The following is a 12,639-nucleotide window of genomic DNA, read 5'->3' as shown; positions in this document are numbered from 1 at the left end:
CATGACCTGAGGCAAAAATGTGCTTCCTCTTGAGAGATTAGTTGGAAACAGAATATAATGCTGGAGCTCTAACAAACCTGAGGCACATTACTGGTCACCCAGTCAGCGTTGGGAAATATCTCGTCCCACATGATAAGACATCTGGCCAGCGTCTGTGGAGAGAACAAAGACACAGCTACTAAACACAAAGAGCTTGCTATGAATAAACATTTTACGCTGAATTGTAAAAGAGGAAATATTTGCACATCCCTTTCTTTTGTAGCATTCATGTTTCAAGTCCTGTATGACATAGGCTCTGTTCCAAAACCTAGTAAGTTTGAGCTGGCTTGCCTACTTGGCAGTTGCCTTGTAAGGCGCTGTTCACATCAAATGCAATTTTGTTTAGAAAACTGAGATGCAGAGAAGTGGAATAAAGTTTTTTTTAAGGTAAACCTATTTTAACTCGACACAGTGTTCTAAAAGTGTGGCAGTCAAGCACTAGATGCTGCGAAAGACAACATGTGAGTGTAATGGTCAAATACATCCGTCTAGTGCAGAGACACCTTAACTTTTTATTAGTGATCAAACAATATAGTGACAAGGCCATTATTTGGTATTTTTAATCAATGTTTCTTTTGTTTGGCTGATAAGTGGGACTTTTATTTGGACTTTGTGAAATCAGCATTACTCAGTCTTTATTTGAGAACCATTTCCTGTTGTGCACTGTTGGTTAGAGTGTTTACTTTATTTTTTTGTGTTTTTCTTCACTTTCATTTGTGAAAGATACTATAAAAGGATTACAGAAGCAGAATATAAATCCGTTTAAAGTTACCAAGTTCAAATTATTTTTTTCACGTAGATTCATTTTCAAATGATTCATTACTTATTTTTGAAAATATCATGTAAAATAAATATAGGTTTTCATTGCAAAAATTGTTATACATCTTTATTTACCATCTCATATTGATACATATGTAAGTCTATATTGACTTTATATCAATGGCCATCCAAAAACCCTTAGGTCAACCTCTACTTTTTACTATGAAGGGCTAAAAAAGACATTTTGTTTAACTATATTATATTAAAATGTACATTTTAAAAAATGTATATTATCTTCATTTCAATGCAAAATTAAGAAAAGAATTACGAGTGTGGCAAAAGCTTGTTGTTAAGCTCATACCAGGAATTTTAATTGCCATATAAATTACATAATGCACACACTGCTGGGTAAAATAATAAATCTGTAAATATAGCTGCAAGCAACCAGGGTTCAAGCGCTTTAAGGCATTTAAGCACACATGAAAAAAGGCATTATGTAGCAAGCCTTTTTTGCAAATACAGGTAATTTACCATAGAAATATTATGATTTGTAACGTTTATGACTGTTATAGTGTCAGCTGTGGTCCGATTCCCTTAAAACTTTGCATGCTTGTTTAGAATCACCTGTTGCAAGTGCTCAGCATGTTTCGTGAAGTTTTGAGTTTTCCTTTAGGCTTTATAGGATTTTGGGTAAAGTCGGAGAGACCCCCTTTCTAAACGACCCCATTATAGCTTCCCAAAGGGTAAATATGAAAAAAAAAATTTGATAACTATTGGCCTAGAGAGTCCAGAGAATTGTACTGCAATATTTTTTTTTTCAGACTGAGTGAATAACTAGGACTGGTTCGCCAAAGTAGGTTTTTTATACATCTTCTCAGTCATTTAACAAATGATTTGACTGACAGCGGTGGTTCTAGAGGCAAAGTTGTCTGTAATGAGTTCTATCGTATGATACAAATATTGTGCGTATGTGCAAAAAACCGTGTGATGCACAATCGTTTGCGATATTGCCCCCCAGTGGCCAATTTCTTTCAAATTTCTCACACCTTTGGGGCTGTAAGTCGAACAGGCCCACTGAGTTTTGTTCCGATTGGCCTCCATTAACCTTATCTAACAGGTGCTCAAAATTCGTTGGCCAATGGCGGCCAGGCTTTTTGGGATACACACATGTCCTTGTGGCACCTCAGACCAAGACCGCGCACGCCGATTTTCATGTTGGTAGGTCAAATGATTGCACAGTTATAGCTGTTTTTATATTTTTTCCCTCTTATAGCGCCACCAAGTGGCCAAGCTCCGCATTTTTTCCTGTGGACTCAGACTGAGCTCTTACATAAGTGTTCTGAGTTTGGTGGAGATATCTCATTCTATTCAGGAGTTATAGGCATTTTACTAAAAGTGGCCCTACCCCTTTCAAATGTTTTAGCGCCTTTGCGACAGCAAGTCAAAAGTTCAAATTTTTTGATGATTATTGATATTTACTCTCCACAGAATCTTTCTGCACTGGTTTGGTTCCAATCAGGTAAAAAAACCTAGGGACTAGTTCATAAAAGTAGGTTTTTCAAAAAATTTTGAGCCTGCAACTGACGGTTTAGTAGTCATGAGCGATTTTGTACTTTTGATCGCTGTAGCGCCCCCGTCAGGCCGATTGGGGTGAGTCTGGGTCACGTCAGCAGTGTGAGTACTACCATGCCTGCAAGTTTCAAGTCTCTAAGACTGACGGTTTGGTCTGCACGATCAGTGCTAAGCGCTTGAACCCCTAATTAGAATGAACTAGTCATATTGATACTTTTTAGTACTGAATGAATCACATTTTGTTACAGATAACAACAATCTCGGATATGGTAACTTTTACCTGTACAAAACGTCTGTCACGCAGCTTGATTGTGCAAACTTTTCGTATGTGTCACAATATTATTTTAATTCAAAGAATATCTTAATTTCATATTGCAAAATAAGGTGCAGTGCTCCTATTGAATTTGGTCAGACTAATATATATTTGAAGTCAGCAAAAAATACTACCTTTCAAAATAGCATTAAAACGCAGTCTACAAAGATAGCACTCTAGGTTTTGGAACGGTTCCATAGTCAGAGAAGGCCAGATAAAAACCTGAAAAGGAAATGACCCTCATGTGGGTTAACAAGCACAACAGGCTAAAATGACCCCATATGACGCCTGAAAAACCATCGTAAAACATGAGAACACTTGGTTAAAAAAAAAAAAAAAAGTGTGACTGAACCCAACGTGAGGTGTTAATGTGTAAGTCCCTGTGAGCCCAGAGGCCAGAATGAACTTCTGATGGCTGTTGGCCCTGTAACGCTCTCTCACCCTCAGCAGCAAAAACTCAGGCTTGATGAAGTCCAGCAGGAACATGGTGTCCGGGGCTTTCAGCCAATCAGCGATAGACCTGGACGGGTCCAGAGAGAAAGGTGTGAATGCAAGAGCAAACAGGACGAAAAAGGACATGCACTGAATATAAGAGCTAAAGATGAGGAAAATGTCAGAATTATCCACACAGAAAAAAGCTGTCAGCATTTAGAATTAATAATTGAATTTACTTTAAAGGTGTGATTTTTGGGATTTCAAATTACTCATTCTTATGCTGGATTACTGCACACAGACAACTATGTAACTAATTTGCAAGTTGACAAGAAAGTGCAACACAGTTTCAAAACTTTGTTTGACAAGTCTGTCAATTTCTACATCAACCAAAGTTGCGAATTTGAGGCAAGACCATCCGTTTGCTCAACAATTAATGACAAAAGTGTGCAGAAAGGGCAGTAAAGCCATAAAATCATAATATATACAATACCATTTGCTGCTGATAATGCAGTGATGCTATCGTTAACTAAAATTAAAATTATTGAAAATCATTTCCAGCATTTAACACAGCTAAAATAAAATAAAATCTAAATATTAAATAAAAAACTTAAACAAAAATGAGTAATGCCATCTTGGCAAGTATTAAAATTACTAAAACTGAAATTAAACCTATACAGAAATATAAAAAAGTAATACAAATTACAAAAGCACATACAATTTGTAAAATGAAAATGAAAATGAAAGTATAAAAATAAAATCTAACTCAATATAAGAATAGATACTATAATATTACATAGATATAAAACATTTTTCTTTAATGCTTAAAGTTAAGATGTGTTTCTTTGATTTTTCTATTGAGAAATGAAACTGAAGTAGGTGAAAGAAAAAATAAAACTCACCTATTATTTGTTTTTAGGTAAATCATGGCTAGGGCAAGTGTTGCACCAGGACAGGTCACATCCACATTAATAGTGTCACCCTCCTAGAAAAAAGTAAAATAAACAGTTACCTTTATTATCTGTGTTGCCTTTTGAACCATATTAGATAATGATGTGTAAGGGTAGGTTCAGTGTACTACCATATTATTTGATTAAAATATAAATGAATACAAATTTCTGTAGCTGCTTTCAAATATTATGCAAGCCATCTAAAACTGCACTTAGATCATCTACGCTGTATAAATTTATTCAAATCTCATTTTAATTTATTCTGCTTCCTTAAATTCACATTACTACTCTGCATCTGTTGGCTACCTCAATTCAAATTAAATTTGAAAATTAAACTTTTGTTTATCATTACATACTGTTGATAAATACAGTTGCATTCGAAATTATTCAACCCCCTTGACCTGCAAGACATTTTGCTGCAGAGAACAAAATTTTGTGAAAATTCAACAAAGGCATCAGTACACTATTGGACAAAGTTTAATAACACACATTTGAGTAATTCTGAGAAAAGTTGATGAATAATGAAAGAAAGAAAAAAAAAATTCAAATTGGCTCTAAACGTTCATGTTCAAAATTATTCAACCCCCAAACATCTTATTTGGTGCAGAATCTTTTATTCTTTAAAACCACCAATAAATGCTGCATGGAAGTGCTTAGAAGCTTCTGTCACCTCTCTACTGCAATTTCGACCCACTTCTTGCCTGAAAAGCTTCCAGATCACTGATAATCTTTGAGACTGATAATCTGGAGACTGAACAGGCCACTCAAGAACATTCTATGACTGATCCCTGAACCAAGCACAAGTAGATTTGGATGTATACTTTGGGATGATTGTCCTGCAGGAAAGTTCATTGCTTCAGTCTTTGCACCAAGAACAATACAGTTCTTGCCAAAATGGGCTGATGCTTCAAAGAATCCATGATATCCTTCATACGGTCCTGTTTTCCACTTCTAAACAGTAAAACAACCCCATAACAGGACTGATCCACCTCAATGTTTGAACATGGAAATAGTGTTCTTTTGCTTATAAGCATTGCTTTTTCTTGTTCTTCTTGGTCAAGAGTTATAATTCAGCAAGATGCCTCAACATGAAAGCCATACTCGTCTAGAGTTCTCCTTATACACTACACTGAAATGTTCTTCCTCCTTTTGTCTGGTCATCTTGCAAGTCTTTGGCTGTACGTTGCAGGTTTTTCATAGTTGCTCTGATCAAACATTCCTGTTCAATACCTTCAAATATTTTCTGGTACAACACACTTTAAATTAAGGAATAAGGCTGCCAGCAATGTCTCTAGGAACTTTTAATGTCTTGTAAATCTTCATGTAGCCTTAGACTTTCTAATGCAATAAAACTATTTCTGTTCTATAGCTTTTGTGAGAGCTCTGTTGACTTGACCATATTTGCTACTCAACTACAGCACATGCATGGGCTAAATGTATGTAACTTTTAAATGAATGAGTTTCTAAAGGCTTAACTGTGTTTTAGGACAATTTTGTTCCCTACCATAAAAATAAGTGACTAAAAAACAGCAATGTTGAACAGGGGTTGAATAATTATGACCTGTAAATCCAGTAATGCAAAAAATTACAATACTTATTGACATTACCACTTTTAATATGCCAGTAAACTCTTGTAGATGCAATTTTTATAAAGTCCTGGATCTTCAGAAAAGCTTGTATTTGTAAAGTACTGCAGTCTCAGTGCAGGATTGAATAATTTTGATTGCAACTGTTGTAGGTAAACAGTATGCAGCATATTAGTGTTGTGTTCTGAACAACCCTTGCTTTCCCATACAATAATTTAAACTGTCAAACACAACCACATGAGAGGTGTGGCATTATTCTCAGCACATAGAAATCTCCAAATGAATAAAAGCTCTTTGATGGTTAAGTCATGACTCCACCTTGATCTGATAGCTGGGAGACTTGTGTTTCTCTCTGTTGACGCCAGCATGCGTTCGCCGATGACCTCCCACCATATACTGATAGAGCTGCTCGGGCACGTTCAGGTCGGTCATCCCGATCAGGTTACTGCCGTGCTGCAGAGAAGCAGAGAGCAAACAGCTGGGTCAGCGTGGGAATAATTCTGGTTCCCATCTCTCACAGATACACACAATGCATGCTTTTGCTGAACGAGTTCACATGCTTTTCATAATAAACACAGCTACTGCAAAACAAATACAAATTTCTGCAGGTGGCATTTCAAATATTATTCAAATGATCAGATTTGAATAGCCCATAGTTTGTGTGCATGAAAATTAGTTTATGGGTAATTCACACTAAAAATATGAAATATAATTTTTAAACATATAGTTTTTAGATTAGTTTTATAATTTTATTTAAATCTTATTCTACTTTTGTTAAATTAAAATTACTATTTCGCATCTATTTTTACTCAATTAAATTCTGCAATTATCAATTTTACTGAATCATATTACAAATATAATATATTTTTATACTATATATATTTTTTATTAATATATTTTGATATTTTATATTTCTGTTTTTCATAAAATAAATTTATTATAAAAATATATAACATTTATGTTTTATATTGCTTTTACTAAAAAAACAGAAAGACTACACCACATTTTTTAAAAGTACACTGCCATGTACACACTGCACATGACAATAATTGCACATGACAATAATTATAGTGTGCGTTTATTTTAGTTCTGTTGGAAAAAAAGGTTAATTTAGGGATTTTTGACCATTGTGCTCCTCCTAGCTGGATGCTGTTGTTGCTGACTATGCAAGGAACAGGATAAGATTCACAAAAAACACTCACTCCCAGGCAGACCATGCCAAGTGCCAGTCCTGCCGCTAGGGAGTAGGACTCCCTATCTGTACAGTACTCCATCTCTGGACCAGGTGGACGACCTTGGGAATAACATGATACACAGCTGTTAACTCAATCATGAATGAGCACAAATGAGAACAGTTCATTTTATTTCATGCCTCAATACACACACTAACCAATCTCTGCCAGCAACACCTCTGCATTGTGCCGGTGGCCGGTGCCCTGATAAACCAGGCCGATGCCGACCACAGCGGCCACTTGCACGCTGTGAGGCACATCCAGCTCGGTTGAGGTGGGAGGCAGCAACGCGGGAATGTGGATGCTTAGCAGACGGGTAATGGACATGTCCATGGTGCCCAGTTTGGCAGCAGAAACACCCAACAGCAGCCCGATACTTGTCATCTCGTGGCCCTGAGACAGAGGAGACAAGACAAAACCATGTTATACAATGCTCATAAGTTATAATATAAGCCAAATAAAAATAAAATGTAAAATAATTAATAAAATTAATAATAATAATAATATATGTACATTTTTATATAGTATGTATATACATACATACACACAATATTAGTATTATATGTAATAATATTATATATGTGTGTGTTGATGTTATAATAAAGGCCAAATAAAAAATATTAAGACCAAATAAAATTAATAATAATATATATCCAAACAATATTTAATTAATATTTTACATATTTTTAGTAAATTGTCAGCCAAAAATAAATAAATAAATAAATCAGACTACTTATATATATATATATATATATATATATATATATATATATATATATATATATATATATATATATATATATATATATATGTATATATATGTATGTATGTATGTATGTATATAATTACTTATACTATATATATGCACACACTATACATACATACATACATACATACATACATACATACATACATACATATATACACACACACTATACATACATACATACATACATACATACATACATATATATATATATATATATACACATACACACACACACATACATACATATACACATATATATACACATATACATATATATATACACACACATATATATATGTGTGTAATGTATATATAATATATATATATATATATATATATAGGCAGCATAGGCAGCAACATATGCACCATGTAAATCTTCAAGCAAAAAGCACAGGCTTGACTCTACCATGTTGCCTTGTTGCTAATTTAAAATGCAGTATTTGGGCCGGGCATGTACAATGAGATATATAGATATATATATATATATATATATATATATATATATATATATATATATATATATATATATATATGTATATATATATACACATATATTCATACATTATATATATCTCATGGTAGAGTCAAGCCTGTGCTTTTTGCATGAAGATTTACATGGTGCATATGTTGCTGCCTATGCAGAGCGCTGCAAATCAGTCACTTGAGGTTCAATTACAGTTGGAACACTGCCTTAGAAAACAACTCCCTATGCAGAGTTGGGCAGCTCTCTATGTTTTAAAGCCAGTCAGCGTGTCCATATTACATGATCAGACTAGCAATCTCTCTCCATTCAAGCACAGAAAGGATACACAGTGAGCTATGCAACCCTGGGACTCACATTAACACTTTATTCATTCATTAAACGCACTCATTCATTCATTTCTACATGTGCATGAAGTAAAACAGGATGTTTTTCTGCCAGATTCTTGTAAAATCGGAGTACTATCAGAGACTAGAAAGCCCGGCCGCAGATCTCAGTGTGAGAGCGGGCAGTGTAAACACCAAACTAGCTAAAGGCTCGATATAGCTTATAGATTATAGATACGCTTAGCGACCACAGAAAGTATCAACAAAGCCTGGCCTGACTGGAAATGAGAGAGCAGCACACGTTACTGCCCTGTGAACTGTCAGAATGAAACTCTGCTCTACGTTTGCCTTTCATGTGAGAAAAACAACAGGATGAGAGCAAAAACCCCAGAAAACATGCAAACCTGACAGCTCCGATGCTAAAAATGGCGAGATAAGAGAATTACGAGGAGGAGGAGGAGGAGGAAGAGAGGTCTGGTTTTCAGGAAGAGCCTCTGTGAACTACAGGTCCATGGAGAGGAAAAGATGCCATCTTGGCCTTAAAAAATAAACTCAACTTCAACTTCAAGTGCACTGCACTTCATCACTCAGTGTCCAAATCTAATTAAGCGAAGCGTAACTTTTTTAATAACTTCAATTCCATTAAAAGCCATAATGCTAAATTGGTCTTGTTTTGTTCCCCTGAATAACCACTAGAATTAACGTCGCCCGCAAACTTCTGATTCCCACCTAGATCTCCATTATAGATAAAGCGCAGGTGACTCACGTCATCTAAGATGAATCATCCTGTTAGCTACACATGAATGTTTGGATTCGTCACATGCTGAATGGTATTGGTTATCTGGGCTATCGTTGGTGAACATCTGTCAACGTCTTACAGGTGGTCACACTAGATTTTGTGTTTCACTTGTAATCATATGCTTGCAAATGCAGTGTTTATGACCAAAAACAGGGCTGTTGGACCATTCTGGAAAGTGCAGGTAGACAATATGTCATTATTGGCCTGGTATTTGTTAAAAATCATATATATATATATATATATATATATATATATATATATAAACTAATAAACTAATAAACAAACTATAACTAATAAAATAAAAGCACTTTTTAAAAAAAATACTCAAACTTAGGACGTCTGAAGCGCAATGTGGCTATAGGTGCCGACTGCAGCGTTATTTTTTATTTTTGTTTTCATTTTATTTTTTTTATTTTTTTTTAAGAGTCATTTGCTTATTTTTGAAGTTTATAATCTCTGTCTTCATCATAACCTCATCTGAGGCTGTAACTAACCTTGGTGAGGTAGTCATGGATGTTTAGTGTTGCTAGTTTGGTGAGGTGGCCATTAAGGCCCAGGGCCATGAGGAAACCGGCGTACTCGTTGGCCAGGTCAGCACTTTTGGGTTTGTTGTACGCAATCCAGGCAGATTCCACCTGGGACGCAGGGGCGATCTTGAGACCAGCTGCCACTCCATTATGGAAGCTGGGCCAGCTGGTCATGTTGGGCGGCACGTCGATGTTACCGCTGTTCAGGTCCACCATGGTGTTCCTGGGAGGAGCACGGCCTGGGTAGAGAAGACAAAAGAGAAGGGACATTACTCACATTGCACTGTTTGCTGGGTTCAGCAAAAATAACACATAAAATACGAAAATGGTAGGAAAGGGAGGAAAGACATAAAAATGCAGTATTTAAGTCCCCTTTAGCCAGTAAATTACAGAGGTTTTTCAATAAACTGTTTATTTTAAAGCATTAACCAAAATTTCTGTTTTACATGCAAACTTGCCATTGCAATGCACGGATGTTGTGGGTGCATTTAAAAAACAATTAGGCCTAAATTTAAGATTTATGTATTTGAATTGCATATAAAATGTCCATCCATTTGGATTTCACTGTTTTAAACTAATGTTATACATATTTGTCAGTCATACATTAATACAACAGGTCAGATTTCTGCAATAGAACTGAAAACTGCATTTATTCTGAATACACAATATTTATCATCAATAAATCCAATTAGTTTCAATCTCATACATTAAATAACTGAATATTGCTTGTTCCACAGCTATATTTTCACAACATGTTCAACAATGTTCATACTTTTTAACCAAATACACTGAATTGTTTTCACAATGATCAGATTTATTATGTTTCTAAGCTCTTTGAATAAATGCATATTGAAAACATGATTTCTAAGAAATAGTGAAAATACCACAATTTTTGCAGTTTTTGCATAATGCAGAAATCGTACATATTTCTTACCCATTTCATTAATGTACGGCTGACAAATATGAATCGCATTAATATTTTATGCTAAAATGTTTTTTTCTACGCTGCCAGTCAAAAGTTTTTGAACAGTAAGATTTTAAATGTTTTTAAAGAATTCATTTATTTGATCCAAAATACAGCAAAAGCAGTGAAATTGTAAAATATTTATACTATTTAAAATAACTGGTTTCTATTTGAATATATTTTAACATGGAATTTATTCCTGTAATAAATGCTGAATTTTGAGCATCATTACACCAGTCTTCAGTGTCACATGATCCTTCAGAAATCATTCTAATATGCTAATTTGCTGTTCGAGAAACATTTATTACTAATAATAATAATATTAATATTTAAAAGAGACAAGTACATTTTTTCAGGATTCTTAGATGAATAGAAAGATCTTAAGATCAGCATTTATCTGAAATAAAAGGCTTTGTACATTATACCATTCAAAAAGTTTGGAGTCAGTATACTTTCTTTTTTTGAGGGAAAAAAAAATTATAGAAATTAACACTTTTATTTAGAAAGGATGCTTTAAATTGATCAAACGTTATGATAAAGACATCTGTAATGTTACAAAAGATTTCTATTTCAGATAAATGCTGTTCTTCTGCACTTTCTATTTATCAAAGAAACCTTACAAAATTCTACTCAGCTGTTTATATACATAACAATAATAATAATAATAATAATAATAATAATAATAATAACAAATGTTTTTTAAAAAAAGCTAATTAGAATATTAGAATGATTTCTAAAGGGTCATGTGACTGGAGTAATGATGCTAAAAATTCAGCTTTGAAATCACAGGAATAAATTACATTTTATTAAATATATTCTAACAGAAAGCAGCTATTTTAAATAGTAAAAATATTTCAAAATTTTACTGTTTTTGCTGTACTTTGGATCAAACAAATCCCCACATATGAGCAATAGTGATGCTTGCCTTAAAAAACAGCCAAGATCACTAAGGGTCTTGGTGCAAACGCTTTCTCTTCAACTGACATGAAATTGTTGAAGATAGAGTGAAAGATATATAATGCTGTGGTGGGAATGGTGGGTGGTTTGCAACGTCTGGGCACAGTTGCTGCCAAACGAAATTCACCAGGGCTCTTAAAAACTGTTTTGCTAGCCCTGTAAAACTATTCATTAGGACACTTCAAAAGCATGGGCGGCAGTTTATGAGAGTACCAGTCAGGTTGAGTTTGGGCACAGGGAGTGGCTCGGTTGGCACAGGATGGTATGAGAAAAGAGTGAAGAGTCCCCGTCCCACCGGAAGAGCCATGGTGCGCTGGCACAACTGCAGCAGCCTGCAACAAAAATACAAAGAGCAATGCTAAATTTAAGTGTAGAGAAGGGCACAGAAGTGTGTGTACTTTCTTTACTTGGATCTTTAAAGACCCTTTAAGAAACCGACTCTCCATGGAATTCATGGAATCTTTCCATTCCACAAAAGATTCTTCAAAGTGAAAAAAGGTTCTTTAGATTTTCAAAGTGTTCTTCACACTAAGAAAAAAAATGGTTCTTTTATGAATTGAGATAAAGAATCTTTTACGGAATTGAAATGTTCTATGGATGTTAAAGATTCTTAAATGGAACCATCAGTAGCAATAAAGAACTTTTCATTTTAAGAATGTACTGAATTATCAGACTGAGCATGCTCACTTGTTCTCTTTCTCCTCAATGTACTCATGGTCACTGACTTCTGGCAGGTGGGGCACATTAACTCGGACGGGTCTGGAGCTTTGGAGCAGACGGCGCACCTCCTGCACCCTCAGATCCTGACTCCAGATCAGCCCTGTCACCTCTGGGTGCAGATCTGTCATCCCGTCCTCCTCCTCATCAGCCTCACTGGTCACTGGCGGCTCAAGCATAACGTTCAAACCCACAGTCTAGGGAAAACACAAACAC

At 35.0% G+C, this 12,639-nt stretch overlaps 1 protein-coding gene across 2 annotated transcripts in view; it reads right to left on the bottom strand.

The window, feature by feature from the left end:
- anapc1 (anaphase promoting complex subunit 1) overlaps positions 1 to 12,639 on the bottom strand; it is a 73,952-nt gene that overhangs the window by 21,946 nt on the left and 39,367 nt on the right. For both annotated transcript variants that reach the window (XM_051126228.1, XM_051126227.1), the window contains exons 26-34: positions 12,394 to 12,620; positions 11,920 to 12,038; positions 9,753 to 10,024; positions 7,042 to 7,276; positions 6,854 to 6,945; positions 5,970 to 6,104; positions 4,018 to 4,100; positions 3,125 to 3,203; positions 78 to 152 (exon numbers count right to left, since the gene is read on the bottom strand). In XM_051126228.1, coding sequence (XP_050982185.1) covers positions 78 to 152; positions 3,125 to 3,203; positions 4,018 to 4,100; positions 5,970 to 6,104; positions 6,854 to 6,945; positions 7,042 to 7,276; positions 9,753 to 10,024; positions 11,920 to 12,038; positions 12,394 to 12,620 — 1,317 coding nt within the window. The remainder of the gene's footprint in view (positions 1 to 77; positions 153 to 3,124; positions 3,204 to 4,017; positions 4,101 to 5,969; positions 6,105 to 6,853; positions 6,946 to 7,041; positions 7,277 to 9,752; positions 10,025 to 11,919; positions 12,039 to 12,393; positions 12,621 to 12,639) is intronic.

Source organism: Labeo rohita, chromosome 13 (genome assembly GCF_022985175.1).
Source record: "Labeo rohita strain BAU-BD-2019 chromosome 13, IGBB_LRoh.1.0, whole genome shotgun sequence".
NCBI classification, from domain to species: domain Eukaryota; kingdom Metazoa; phylum Chordata; class Actinopteri; order Cypriniformes; family Cyprinidae; genus Labeo; species Labeo rohita.
Note: the sequence above shows the minus strand (reverse complement) of the source record. Positions and strands in the feature narration are given on the sequence as shown.